The sequence below is a fragment of the Miniopterus natalensis genome, chromosome 3, assembly GCF_054644295.1.
Source record: "Miniopterus natalensis isolate mMinNat1 chromosome 3, mMinNat1.hap1, whole genome shotgun sequence".
In the NCBI taxonomy this organism is placed as follows: Eukaryota; Metazoa; Chordata; class Mammalia; order Chiroptera; family Miniopteridae; genus Miniopterus; species Miniopterus natalensis.
In genome coordinates, this window is record NC_142083.1 from 73,952,735 (window position 1) to 73,967,478 (window position 14,744).

At 49.0% G+C, this 14,744-nt stretch overlaps 1 protein-coding gene across 1 annotated transcript in view; it reads left to right on the forward strand.

Moving 5' to 3' along the window:
• The window catches only part of ZAN (zonadhesin), a 35,505-nt gene that overhangs the window by 8,694 nt on the left and 12,067 nt on the right, over positions 1-14,744 (forward strand). Inside the window, 19 exon segments of the mRNA XM_087815197.1 lie at positions 356-540; positions 2,530-2,671; positions 2,849-2,965; positions 5,027-5,151; positions 5,376-5,521; positions 6,377-6,520; positions 7,282-7,386; positions 7,501-7,670; positions 8,381-8,583; positions 9,723-9,864; positions 10,166-10,410; positions 10,649-10,829; positions 11,113-11,224; positions 11,600-11,694; positions 11,996-12,172; positions 13,179-13,387; positions 13,624-13,765; positions 14,192-14,439; positions 14,517-14,681. Of these exon segments, the coding sequence (XP_087671323.1) occupies positions 356-540; positions 2,530-2,671; positions 2,849-2,965; positions 5,027-5,151; positions 5,376-5,521; positions 6,377-6,520; positions 7,282-7,386; positions 7,501-7,670; positions 8,381-8,583; positions 9,723-9,864; positions 10,166-10,410; positions 10,649-10,829; positions 11,113-11,224; positions 11,600-11,694; positions 11,996-12,172; positions 13,179-13,387; positions 13,624-13,765; positions 14,192-14,439; positions 14,517-14,681 (3,053 nt within the window).

Sequence of the window (14,744 nt, forward strand, 5' to 3'; positions counted from 1 at the left end):
ATTTTCATCACTCTCAAAAGAAACTCCATGCCCATTAGCAGTCACTCCCCATTTCCCTCAACCCCCCAATCCCTGGCAACCACTAATCTACTTTCTATCTCTATGGACTTACCTGTTCTAGACATTACATACAAATGGAATCATATAATATGTAACTGGCTTCTTTCACTGAGCATAATGTTTTCAAGGTTCATCCATGTTGTAGTTTGTATCAGGACTCCATTCCTTTTTATGGCTGAATAATATAGACCTACTTCTTAGAGAAGAACTTGAGTGTGGGGGTAGCCGAGAGACAGGAAGTCTCCCTGAGGGACGCCGTAGAGTGGAGGCTTGATGGAGGCTGTTTTCCCTTTAGAAAACTGCCCCCCAAATGCCCACTATGAACCGTGCGCCTGCCTGGCATCCTGCCGGAACCCCAAGCCCAACTGCGAGCTCGTCTGCAAGCCCGGCTGTGTCTGCAATTCTGGCTTTTTGTTTAGTGACTCCAAATGTGTTAATGCCTCTTCCTGTTACTGTTTCTACAACAATAATTACTATAAGGTAAGACCACTGGGATGCCCAGGCCCCCTGAGGGAGATTGCAAGAGGAACACCTGGGGTTCTGGTTCCATCTCCTTCCCTGGTGAGATGAATTTGGATCCACGACACAGTCCCAAAGGGTCAGCTCTCAAGCAGTGCTTACAGAATGGTGGAGTCATTCATTCAGGTTGTGGTTTTGATTGTCTTGTCTGTTTGTTAAGCACCCACTTTGACCAGACATGATGCTAGGCTATGCAGACAATTCCATTATCCCGTGGTCCTGTGCTAAGTGCTCCTAACAGTCTTGATATTTCTGTACTTCTCTGTTCCATACCGGCAGCCTTGATGCATTAGAGACTAGACCAACCAGTAATGCAGGGCCCTCATCTCAAACCTGAGGAAAGTCCGAGGTCCCTGTATATACAGAGAGCCCTGGACATTGAGTCGAGCTTTTGGCATGTTCAGGGCAAAATATGGTATTCCAGAATCTTCCAAAGTAATTTGCAAATCCCGATAAGATAGGTCAAAAAAGAGGAGTTACTGTTCTTGTCTCCCCTCATTGATGACCCCCTGGGGGGACATTTGTCAAGAGCAGAGGCGCTGAAAGGGAACAGGCTCTGGGCCAGCACTGTCCAAAATGGATAACATTCAAGCCATACATCATTTTACATTTCCTAATAGACACATTTTAAAAAATAAAAGGAAACAGGTTAAACTAATACCAATATCTGCTCAATCCCAAATCTTCTCATTTCAACATGTAATCAATAGTTGTTAATGATTGTTTACATTCCTTTTTTTCATACTAATAGTTTACAAAACCCAGTGTATATTTTACGCTACAGCATATCTGATTTAGACCAGCCACATTTCAAGAGCTCAGTGGACACGTGGCTGATGTGGCTAATCTGAGCTTGAATCCTGGCTCTAGCACTTTGCTGGGTGACCTTGGGCAAGGTTCTTTACCTCCTAAAATCTGTTTTCATATCTATAAAATATGCACAATAAGATTTTCTATTTCATAAGATGGTTGTGAGAAGAAATTAGATCCTGACACAGACTAATTACTTAATAAGTGTTAATTATTATTATTAGCAGTTTCTGATAACTATCACATGCAGTCTAGTAATTAACAGTGCTTTTCAGCTATTTATTAGTGTGCAGTGCCTCTTCACAGCTTCAGGTGTTCTTCCTTTGGGTTGTCAGAGTTCCTACTTGTCTCTTAGGGGTCTACTTCCTCCCTACCCCACCTCCCTTCACCAGTCCCTGTGTCACTGTTAGGATTAGCTTCAGCTGCAGCCTGGGTAGAAAGATCTGTTACAGCTGTCAGCATCAAGCATCTCTTCCCTGCCCTGGGAGACATGTATTAACTTATTATATATTCACTTATGCATTCAATGAATTTTTTTCAATTAAGGTTTATTGAGTACTTTGAACCCTCCTGGCATTGAGGTCACCATGAATAGGGCATGGTCCTTGCTCTTCTAATACTGTTGGACTCTTTGGGACATATTGGATCTTGGGTCAGTCTCATTCAGCAAGTATTTATTGAATGAGAGCTCTCTGCCAGGAACTGTGCTATGTGTTGGGGCTAAGGTAGTGGATAAAGATAGACATGGTCCCCCACAGGGGGTTTATAATCAAATAAGCCTCAAAATAAATATAAAAGTGCAATTGTGGTAAGTCCTGGGAAGGAAAGATACCCAGAGCTATGAGGAGGACTAGTTGAGGAGGTCTGGAAAGTCTTCCTGAGAAAGTAGTGTCCCTTGAACTGAACCTGCTGGTGCCTAAGAATGATTTTGAAAGAGGGAGAAGGAAGAGCATTCCAGAGTGAGAGAACAGCATGTGCAAATGTCCTGTGGTTGGCAGGAATATCTAGTAGGGTGTGGGAAGAGCAAAGTATGAGCAAGGTTAGGGCAGGTGCGGTGGAGGACAAGGGGGCTGTGGCATGGAATGACAGGATCTACCCAAGAGCTATATAGTGTTGTGACCCCTGATCCCTTGCTTCCAGGCTGGAGCAGTGTGGGTCAGCCCCAATTGCACAAAACATTGTTACTGCTGGCCTGGCAGTGGGATGGAGTGCCAGAGCTCTCAGTGCGGGAGACACACAGCATGCCGGCTGAAGAACGGAGAATATGGATGTCACCCCTATGGTGAGACCCTCCCCTTATTCTGTCCCCACCTGCCAGCCTTTCAGAGTGGGTGTGACATCAGGGTTCTAATCCTTCACTTGATGAGAGAAGCTGAGGTGTGCCACTGGGTGGGTAAAGTGGCTCTGGGACCTAGCATGGTGAACCTGCTTCCCACGGTCCCCTTTCTTCCCTCTGCAGGCACTGCTACATGCTCTGTCTATGGAGATCCTTATTATCTCACCTTTGATGGGAGGCACTTTAGCTTCATGGGCAAATGTACCTACATCTTGGCCCAATCCTGTGGCAACTCGACAGGTAGAGTCCTGGAGATGCCCCTATGGCCTGGGCAGGGGGTCTGACAGAACAGTTGGGTATGGGGACAAATGGGAAGGGCAAGAAAAGTAAGGGTTGACATGTCTACCTCGAAGCAGGTCTTTCTCAAGACCAGGCTACTGGGGAAAATGCACCGTAGACACTTTTCTCTCTCTTTTTTACCTAGGGTGTGTCGGAGGATAGATGATAGATAGATGATAGATAGATAGATAGATAGATAGATAGATAGATAGATAGATAGATAGATGATAAAGATGATAGATAGATAGGTAGATAGATAGATAGATGATAAAGATGATATAGATAGATGATAGATAGATAGATAGATGATAGATAGATAGATAGATAGATAGATAGATAGATAGATAGATAGATAGATGATAGATAGATGATAGATAGATAGATAGATAGATAGATAGATAGATGATAGATAGATAGATAGATGATAGATAGATAGATAGATAGATAGATAGATAGATAGATAGATAGATAGATAGATAGATGATAGATAAATAATAAGTAGGCAGAGCAGTGAGGGAATGATTGAGAGAAAGTGACCAAGCAAATAGGGTAAAATGTTAACATTTGCAAAATCTGGGTGAAGGCTGTCCTGGAACGCTTTGTACTATTTTTGCAACATTCCTGTAAGTCTGAAATTATTTCAAAATGAAAAATTAGTATTCACTTTGGCAGCACATATACAAAAAAAAAAATTAAAACTCAAGCATTTTAGGTTCACCAGGCACATAAGATGATAAAAATTCTGCACATTCACGTCAAAGGACCTTCCTCAGTTTGGGAAGTTGCATGCATTTGATTAAAGTGCTTATACAACAAATCAAAGACGGCTTTAAAATTTCAAAACCTAATGTTGAAATATAAAGTATAATCATAATTTTCAACAAATACCTCTTAAGAGATATAGAGTCTTTTATTATAAAAAGAGCAAGAAAAGATAGTAGGCTTTGCTGGCCTGGCCAGGCGTGGCTCAGCGGTTGAACGTCGACCTAGGATCCTGGAGATTGGGGTTCGATTCCCGGTCAGGGCACATGCCTGGTTGCAGGCTCGGTCAATGACCCTCTCATCATTGATGTTTCTATCTCTCTCTCTCCCTCTCCTTTCCTCTCTCTGAAATCAATAAAGATATATATATATATATATATATAAAGATATTAGGGTTTGCACTCAGACAAAACCAATGGTGCTTATACTTCAGTCTCCAACCCTAGCATGTACAATGCCATTCTTTTTTTTTCTGGCAATTTCTTTTTATTGACTTTATTGAAGTGACATTGGTTAATAACACAATGCCATTCTTGAATTTATCTCTCTTGTGTCCTTCCAGTAACTAAATTAAATAGCATGTGTTAATTGTAACATATAAAAAGCTGAAGATTTATTTCAATTTGTGTGGAGACACTGTTCACTGTGGCCCTGCAGCCACCCCCACATTTCTTTCTGGCTGACTGAACCTTGATTTGGCCAAGACACTTTATCAGTTGCTTCCTTGGCCAGCTTTTTTTTTTTTTTTTTTTTAATAGTTTCTTTTTTCTTTTGTTAAATATATCTTTATTGATTTCAGAGAGAAAGGGAGAGGGAGAGATAGAAACATCAATGATGAGAGAGTCATTGATCGGCTGCAGCCCGCAACCTGCAACCTGGGCATGTGTCCTGACCGGGAATCGAACGCCGATCCCTAGGTGGACGCTCAACCGCTGAGCCACGCCCGGCTGGGCTCCTTGGCCAGCTTTTATTGAGAGGCTCACCGGGCAGAGTGGCACTATAAGGATGAGAGAAGTGGCACAGCTTCCAGTCCACTGAGGGGAGATGGATTGGCGGCACACAGTGACAGACTGTTCTGGAAGAGGCAGACAGTCACGCCCCATCCTCATATGGATCTGGGCTTCCCTCTTGAACTGCAGAGCCAGCGCCTCTGCGGTCCCTTACCCCCGCAGTGCCAGATATGGGTGCCTCTCCCGGTGGGTGCTCAGAAATTCTTGTTGAATGAGTTCCTGGGCACGCTTCCCTCCTCTCCCCAACCAGAGCCCTTCTTCAGGGTGGCAGTGAAGAATGAGGAGCGAGGACAGCAAGGCACATCTTGCCTGAGCAAAGTCTACGTGACGCTGCCTGAGACCACCATCACCCTGCTCAGTGGCAGGCGCACGCTGGTGAGTCCGGCTTTTGTTCGCCTCTGCTGGGGCCACCTTCGGGCCGCTGCAGCCTTGTCCTGGCCGGTTCTTGCAGCCCCCAGACCCTCTCAGGGTCGGGCTCCAGGGCACTCAAGTGAAGATGTCCTTAGGATTGCTGTGGGAGGTGAATGTGGGAGCATTCTGGGGGTCTTCCTGACCCTCGGATCTGTCTCTCTGTCTCTTTTCTCGGCCTCACTTTCCAGGTCGAGGGTCATCAAGTCACCCTCCCAACCATACCTTCTGAAGGCATCTTCCTGGCTCCAAGTGGGCGATTTGTGGAGCTGCAGACTGCGTTTGGTTTGCGGGTGAGATGGGATGGTGACCAGCAGCTGTTTATAATTGTGCCCAGGTGAGGCAGCTGCCACTTCTCCCCACTCTGCCCCTCCCTCTCCAAGGACCCTGCATCCCTCTTCCCCTTCCATTCCAGGCACTAATTCTTAGTGTAGGTAGGAAGCACCTAGCTCAACAGGCAGGCCTCCCTTTGGATGAGGAGACAGGAGGAAATGGTTTCAGGGCATTGGATAATAGCAGGGTATGCTCACAATGTTTTGAGAATGTGCTAGAAGGAGTCACTAATGGGCTGTGGGAGCTTTCAGAAGAGTGATCACTTGATCCCAGTCTTCAAGAAAGAGTGGCTCACAAGGGAAAGAAAGACTTTATAGAACTAGTGAACAGCAAATGCAAGAAAAAACTGAAACGTCTTAGGGCCAGCAAAACGTTTATTATGGCCCTGGCCAGTGCGGTCCAGTTTGTTCGAGTGGTGTCCCATGTACCAAAGGGTTGCAGGTTCAGTTCCCAATCAGGGCACATACCCAAGTTGGGTGTTAGATACCTGGTCGGGGTGTGTGCATGCAGGAGGCAACGGATCAATATTTCTCTCTCACATTGATGTTTCTCTCTCTCTCTCTCCCCCTTTCCCTTCCTCTCTCTGGAATCAATGGGGGGAAAAAGGTTTGTTATGGCTGGAAGATGAGATGTAAGCAAAAGAAAGAAGGGAGGGGAGACTGTAAAGATAGCTTGGGGGTGAGGGCCGTGAGGTCCTTGTGTGCTTGACACCTGGCATGGAACCCCTGATCGGAGTCTGCAGCTCTTACTTCTCTGCCTGCATCATTCATCCACTCTGCTGTGATGACGCTCATCCACTCTCCTCAGATAACTAAGGCCCCTTCTTTCCATTAACATCTCCTCACTCTGCCCCCTGCAGCACCTACTATGGCAAGCTCTGTGGTCTCTGTGGCAACTATGATGGTGACAGCAGCAATGACAACCAGATGCCTGATGGCAGGCCGGCACGACATGAGGGGCATCTGGGCAACAGCTGGCAGACAGCAGAGGATGTACACGAGGAGTGAGTGAGGATGTCTCCATCTCTGTCACCGCCCTCTTGCTCCTTTGTCCCTTTTCAGAACCAAGCACCCTGACTGGCATCACCTTTTATTTCCTCTCTCTTCTGCACTCCCCCCCACTTACGTCCCAACCAAGTCCATGAATTCTACCAACACACCCACTCATCCCCCTCCGCTGTGGTCCCTCAGGGGACTAAGGCCCTTTCTTTCCATTAATGCTTCCTTCTCACCCTGCCCTCCAACAGCAGCTACTCTAGCAAATTTTGTGCTTTCTGTGGCAACTATGAAAACAGCGACAGTAGCACAAGTAAAAACAGTAACCGGATGTTTGATGGCAAGCAAACACCAGATGAGGGGAGACTGGGCAACAGATGGCAGACAGCAGAAGATATGGTCAAGCAGTGAGTGAGGATGTCTCCATTTCTGCCACTACCCTCCTCCTCCTTTGCCCCTTTTAGAACCAAACACCCTTATTGGCATCACCCCTTTTCTCTTCTCTCTCCTTCTGCACACCCCCACTTCTGTTCCAGCCAAGTCCACGAACTCATTACCAACATGCTCAGCCTTACCATCCATCAATGGTCCTCAGGCAATTGTGAGCAAACCCGTCTTGCTTGTCAAGCCAAGGTTTTCCTATCTCCTTTAGGGCTTGGTGTTCAAGTGTTCTCTACTAGGGGTTGCTGGGAGCCAGGAGACTGCTGGGGTAGGGGCCAAATGGAGGCAAGCCTTGGCCCTTAGGGCATTTGGGGTGGGTCTCTTCTAGGTGCCAGAACAAGGCAAATCCCCCATCTTGCAACTCAACCTTGCGGAACACTCTATCGGGGCCAGAGTTCTGTGGACGGATCATAGTCTCCCATGGAGTCTTTGAGTATGAAGGGGGCAGGATGGGTGTGGAGTGGGGCTTGGCACCTGGGGTCCTCCAAGGCAGGAAGCTCTGCCCTCTCTGCCCCCTCAGTCCCTCCAACCTAGCCTCTCTCCACAGGGCGTGTCTGCCTCACCTTATGACCTCTTTCTTCTTCAACAACTGCATGTTTGACATGTGTAACTACCAGGGGCTGCAGCAGATGCTGTGTACCCATATGGCAGCCTTGACTGAGGCCTGCCAGGAGGCTGGCTACAAGGTGAAGCCCTGGAGAGGACCCCAGTTCTGCTGTGAGTTGTGCCAAGAAGCGGGGGTGGGTGGGGGGATGCTTCCTTCAGACACATATGGGAACAGAGGGCCGGCATCTAAGAATATTAGCACAGGCTTAGGGGCACCTGGTTGAACCCCTTCACTTCCACATGTGGACAGGGAAATTTGCAGTCAGAAATATCCACTGAGAAAATCAGTCACTTGTAAACTCAGAAAGCCTTCTCAGCTGCCTGAGGCTACGCAGAGCAATGCCTATGGGTGTACACCTGCCCGGGTTGCCTGATGCACACATAAACTTCACACTTGTGGCTGGGAGGTTGCCCCATAACTGCCCCACAGCTACTGGTTATGGCCCAGCTCTCTAGGGAACCTGCTTTAAGGGTGGGGCTGTGCCCTTAATCAAGGCCACATTGGTGGTCCCCCAGCTCTCCTTCCACCTTGACCATTTACCTTGGGCATGTCTACATAGCAGCACTGTTGAGGTTCTTGGATCAGTCTGCTCCCACAGACCTGCCTCTTGGTAGCTCCCTGCAGGCCTCTCCTCCAGGCTTAAGGTGGAAGCTGAGCTCCTCAGTCATGCTTCTCCCAGTTCCTCTTTTCTTCTCAACATGGACAGAAGCCTCCAGCTGTGGGCCTTCTGAACTCTGGACTCTGAACTGCCTATGGACCTTCTTTCTCTTGTCCTCAGCCTACTTCATGCCCTTTCCACCTGTGCTTCTCCCTCCACCAGCTCTGGACTGCCCACCCAACAGCAAATACACCATATGTGCCAAGCCGTGCCCCAACACCTGCCATTCCAAGTTCTTTGGCATGTCATGCAAAGGCCGATGCGTGGAGGGCTGTGAGTGCAACCCCGGCTTCATCCTCAGTGGTCTCCAGTGCGTCCCCCAATCCCAGTGTGGGTGCCTTGACTCCACGGGCAGATACATCATGGTGAGCCGCTGGGGCTGGGCCTCCTAGCCATGCAGCCAGAAAGCCCTCCTCCGGGATCTGAAGTCTGCAGCAAGAGAGAAGGGGGTGTGGCAGGGCCTGCAAGGGCTGGGATTAGGGAAATTCTGGCTTAGATCTCATTTCCTTTTTTCTTTCTTCAGCTCTAGTACTTTTCAAGCAGACAGGGATGGAATCATAACGGTTATTGCTTACACTCCCTGGCAGAGCCTGAGACCCCTCCTTCTCTCCCCTATCTTCCCTGCTTCTATGTCCCTGAGTCATTTAATGGCATCTGGGTCTTCTCTGTACTCTTTCCAAATACCACCTTCTCTCTTACCAAGGCCCCTTTCTCTGCTGAAGGACTTCGGCTCCCTCCTGGGCCCCTATCTTCATAGTTTTCTCAGAGGCAGCGTTTGGAGCCAGACCCTCATCTGTGTACCTTCTCTCTTCCTTCTTGGCCTTTCAACCAAGTCCTGGAAATGACACTGATGTCTGTCAAAGCCATCTACCACCTGAGATCCTCTTGGATCTCCTCCCCTTGTCCCTCGTTCTAGGTCTACTGAAAGCTCTCTGTCTATGCTTTGCTTTCTTCTCAATTTTACCTTCTTTTCAGCCCCTTTTACCCTGCTCTGCCTTCAGCCACCCAGCCACCATGTCTGTTGGAATTCTTCACCTTCTTTGAGGCCCTGTTGAAATACTGCCTCCTCCTTGAAGCCTTCTTGATAGGCAAAGTCAGAAAGCACCCTTCTAAATTCTTGTCTGCATTGATGGCAGGAAACTCTCACTGGGTGCCCTGTTTGTCTTCTTTGGGTGAATATTGTCTTGGAGCACATGATGTGATCTATCAATTTACTTATTTACTGCCCCCACTGGCTCATGAGTTCTCTTAGGGCAGGGACATCGTCCATCCAGTTCATTTCTGAATTCCTAATGCCTGGCACCATGCAGACATAAATATCTGTTGAAATAGTGAAGGGACAAACAGATGATGGAATGATTGGATTAGTGAGTGAATGCCAGATTTTACAACTAATCCTAAGACAGGAATGCCTCCCCAGTGAGCAGCCAATAGTCTGAATAGCAGTGGGCTAATAGTCAGACTCAGGAATAACCTCTTTTTCTTCCTTCCTTTCTTCCTCCAGATAGGGCAGCAGTGGTTTGCGCCAGACTGCAGACAGCTCTGTATCTGTGAGGGCAACAACAAAATTCGCTGTACTCTCTGGGAGTGCCGACCTCTGGAGATCTGTAGTCTTCAGGATGGCATCTATGGCTGCCATGCCAAGGGTGAGCAGTCAGGTGGAAGGTGAGCAGTGGGGCTGCCCATGCAGCCTCAAGCAAGGGCATGACCTTGCCCTAAAGCAGGCTCCCCAGAGAGCTGGAGCATATGCAGGGGCTGGAAGGCAGTTGCCTAGAACTGGAGCAGTGTCTCCAAGGACCCAGAGAGTGAGGTTGGGGCAATCCCTGTTCTTGACCTCTCCAAGCCGAGCTCACCACCCGATGAGTTATGGTGACTACTCCAATGTGGACTCACCAGGATGAAACCTCAGGGTTAGTGAACCTCTGAACTCCATCTCCTCTCTCCCAGAATCTGCCACCTGCATTGTCTCAGGTGATCCCCACTACCTGACATTCGACGGAGCAGTGCACCACTTCACGGGCACCTGCAGCTACACCCTCACCCAGACTTGCTTTCTGAGCTGGTTCAACAACTTTGTTGTGAGCTCCACCAATGAGTTCCAAGGTGGGAACTTGGAGGTCTCCCATGTGACAGCTGTCCACATACAGGTCTTCAAACTCCGAATCTCGCTGATCAAAGGCCACAAGGTTGTGGTACGTGCCTCTGCCTACCTCCCGGGGCCTCACACCACCAGCCTCCTCAGAACCTCTACTCTGCCCCTCCTTGCCTGCAGACCTGCCTGGCTGGCCTCCAGAGCCCCTGGGATTTCCACAGCAGCCCTAGCCCCAGTTCCTGAGACACACCCTCTGCCCCACTCCAGCTTCTGTCGTGGTCCTCTTGTTATCCTTGTTTCAAATGCCTTTCTCTACCATGTCCTCCCCGCTTTTGTAGCTGAACGGTCACCGGGTGACCCTGCCTGTGTGGCCTGAACAAGGTCGGGTAAGCATTAGGCCCAGTGGCTCTTTTATTCTCCTCTACACGGATTTTGGGCTTCAAGTTCGCTATGATGGGAACCACCTGGTCAAAGTGACCGTGCCGTCCACCTATTCTGGCAGTCTCTGCGGGATGTGCGGTGAGTTCCCTGGGCACCTGCAGGCAAAGCAAGGACAACAGGCTCTTCCTTGCCTATACACACACTTAATTAGGTGTTCTAAATGCTTATCCACGGCTTCATGGGTGGAGGGCTTTGGGTGTGAGGATGAGTGTTAAGGGAAACTCAAGGTGAAGAAAAAGTTAACCTTGGCCTGTGGAGTGCAGAATGAAGGAGCCTCTTGGGGGAAGGAAAGTGGTGGTCCTGGGGCTGGATCTGTTTGCAGAGCACTTCTGTGGCCTCTGTTAACTGCTCCCTCCTCCAGGAAACTACAACAACAACAGCTCAGATGACAATCTGAAACCAGATGGAAAGCCTGCAGGCAGCTCCATTGAACTAGGGGTTGCCTGGAAGTCAAATGAATACTCTGAAGCTAGGTGAGCTGGGAATAGGGGGTGCCAGGCATGGGGAGATGGACTTGGGGAAGAGCCTCAGTAGGCAGCCGCAGGTGTCCTCTGTGTCCCCAATCTCTCCCAGACTGGGTTTGATGAAAGGTTGTTTGGACCTCCCGTGTCCCTGCCTGCTGACTTCTCCTGTGCTTATTGACCTGTCTCTTTGGAGAACCTTTTGGTTCTATACTGAGAGCCAACCTTCCTTCCTGCTGTATCTTCTGACCTTCCTACTTGAGGGCAGCACTTTGTTCTCTTCTCCTGTTCTATTCACATCCCTCATTTTCTCTCCACTTTTGTTTCAGTTTTTGGGACGTTTCCTCCAACCTTAAATTCCTATCCTTTCCCATTCTTTTTGTTTAGCTGCTTCTTCGGGGGTGCCAAACCTCCCAGATGCCAGGAGAATCAAGTGGCAGACACCTGGAATAAGAACTGTAATATCTTAATCAACCCTCTGGGTAAGCCTCATTCCCTGCTGGCCCCAGGGCAGGAGAAAGAGGGGGAAGACTGGTCGGGGGGAGGAAGAGTGAGACATGAAATGGACAGGATGTCAGGAGGAAAGCAGGTGGAAATACAGAGGCAGTGTACCTCTTCTTGGGAGCCTGAAGGATAAGCCTTTTTTTGCATCTCGGGAAGTAGGTTCTCAGTAAATACAGGCTTTGTTGGAAATAGATGTCAAATTTGCCCCAAGCAGCTGCCTGGTTCTGCTCCCCTCCCAGGCTTCTGCTCTTCTCTCTCACCTGTGGTTTCATCCTCCAGGACCCTTCTCCCAGTGTCACAGCGTGGTACCCCCACATTCCAGCTTCGCCAGTTGCGTGCATGGCCAATGTGGGACCAAGGGTGATGCCCTGACCCTGTGCCGCTCCCTGCAGGCCTATGCATCCCTGTGTGCCCAGGCCGGCCATCCCCCTGCCTGGCGGAACAGCACCTTCTGCCGTGAGTGACCTGACCAGCACTCCTGCAGCCTGGAGGACACCCCCTCCCCCCTGAACCTTGTCCTCTCCTCCTTTCCCTAAATTCTGTTCCCTTCACAGCCTGGTTCTCAGTCCCTACAGGGAACCTCCTCTGTTCTCTACTTTCCAGTCTCTCCAAGCCCAACCTTCATCCTCTACTGCATCCTCCTCCATCTGATTCTCACCTTACCAAAAAGTTCTGCCCTCATTTGGTTATTCCATCTTTCCCCTCTTACCTAGGCTAGCTCTGTTCCCTTTCTTCCTGTCTTTCCCAGGAATTCTTTTTTTTTTTTTAATCGTCGTAAAATATGCATAATGTAAAATTTCCCATTTTAAAGATTTTTAAGTGTCCAGTTCTATAGCACTAATACATTCACATTGCTGTGCAATCATCACCACCATCCATCTCCAGAATGTTTTTCATCTTCCCAAACTGAAACTCTGTCCCCTTTAAATATTTTATTTTTAATATATCTTTATTGATTTCAGAGAGAGGAAAGGAGATGGAGAGAGAGAGATGGAAACATCAATGATGAGAGTCATTGATTGGTTGCAGCCCACAACCTGGGCATATGCCCTGACCGGGAATCGAACCCCAGTCACCTGGATCCTAGGTTGATGCTCAACCGCTGAGCCACCCCTGGCAGGGCTCTGTCCCCCTTAAATACTAACTTCTCATTCCCCCCATCCTAACCCCAGGCACTCACTATTCTCTTCTTCGTCTCTATGAATTTGACTACTCTAGGGACCTCATGTATTTGTCTTTTTATGACTGGCTTGTTTCACTTAGCATAATGTACTCAAGGTTCATCCATGTTGTAGTATGTGTCAGAATTTCCTTCTTTTTAAGGCTGAATCCTACTCCATTGTCTGGATTGACCCCTTTTTGTTTATCTGTTCATCTGATAAACATTCCCAGGAATTCTTGATGCCCCAAGGTCAGGGAGCTGGAAATCACTCAGCCCTCACTAACACTAGTTTCTTCTTAGCTCTGAAGTGCCCATCTGGCAGCAGCTACAGCCCCTGTGCCAACCCTTGCCCAGCCACCTGCCTCACCCTGAACACCCCACCAGACTGCCCAGCAGCATTGCCCTGTGCTGAGGGCTGCGAGTGCCAAAAAGGCCATGTCCTGAGTGGAACTTCCTGCGTGCCCTTCAGCAAATGTGGCTGCACTGACCCAAAGGGCTCCTACTATCCGGTGAGAGGCCAGGCCACAAAGGGTGCCCTGCCCTCCCAAGTTCTACAAGTTTGGGGCAGAAGGAGTAAGGCAGGCCAGTACTGGGAGCTGAGGAGTAAGCCCAGAGCCAAAAGGCTGAGAGAGGGTAGTGAGGGAGGTAATCACTGAGTGAAGCAAGCCTCATGGGGAGTTCCAGGTCATCAGGACCCAGTCTGTCTCCAGCTTCCAAGTTTCTATTGCATGCCCACGCCCCACAGGTTGGGGAGAGCTGGTACACAGACAATACCTGCTCCAGGCTCTGCTCCTGCTCCACCCACAACATCTCCTGCCACCAAACCTCCTGCAAGCCTAGTGAAAAGTGCGCACCCTTGAAAGGGCTGATACGCTGCCGGACTGGAGGTATGAGGCCACTGAGAATGCAGGAGGACCCCACAGCAACCAAGATGAGCTCTTCCCAGTGTCTCCGTATACTCTCCTCACTGTCATCTGTAGCACTCCAGTTAGCGGCCCCTCTATGCCGAACAGCTTCTGGTGGGGAAAGATGACCATTGCACTGTCTCTCGGGAAGGGCTCTTTGCAGTCACTCATGGTTGTCCCACGGCGGATGTGAACTTAGATAAATGAGACATTAAAAGTCTCTCTCTGGCAGAATAATACCCGTTCTATTCCTAAGCCTCATACCAGTCTAGCCCTTGTTTCTTTTCTTTACTTTGTCTTCCTTTCCTTTGGAGGCGCCCTTGCCTTCACATCCTTGCCCTGAAGGTGAGGAGAATGCCTGTTCTTGGTTGAGGCTGGGCACTCCTCAGCCACCGCTCTCTCCTGCAGGTATGGGAGTGTGCCGGATCTCAGACAGCTCCTACTATGTGAGCTTTGATGGTAGTTATCATGCCATCAGGAGAGCCTGTAGTTATGTCCTGGTGAAAACATGCCACTTCACCATGGACCTGCCTTTCTTCAAGATTAGTGTCAAGAATGAGAAGAGGAAAGGCCGATTCCCTCCTTTCTACCTCCACCAGGTCAACATTAGCATCTTTGATTCTGTGGTCACCCTGCAAAAGAACCACCGTGTGCTGGTGAGCTGGGCGGCACGGGCTGGGGAGGGGTCTCTCTGGTCCTTCTTCCTACTCATGTGCCCTGCTCGTCTCTGTAGATCAATGGCAAACATGTCACCCTTCCCTCGAGAAACAAGATCCGGGGTGTCAGCATCTTTGCTAGTGGCATCTACACCGTACTCCACTTTTACATTGGGTTGAAAGTCGAGTTTGATGGCAGTGGGTTCTTAGAGGTTGAAATTCCTAGAGCCTATTATGAAAAGGTGAGGAAAACACCTGGCTCTTCTCTTAGAGGAGTCAGCCCCCACCCCCACCCCTAAAGAGGT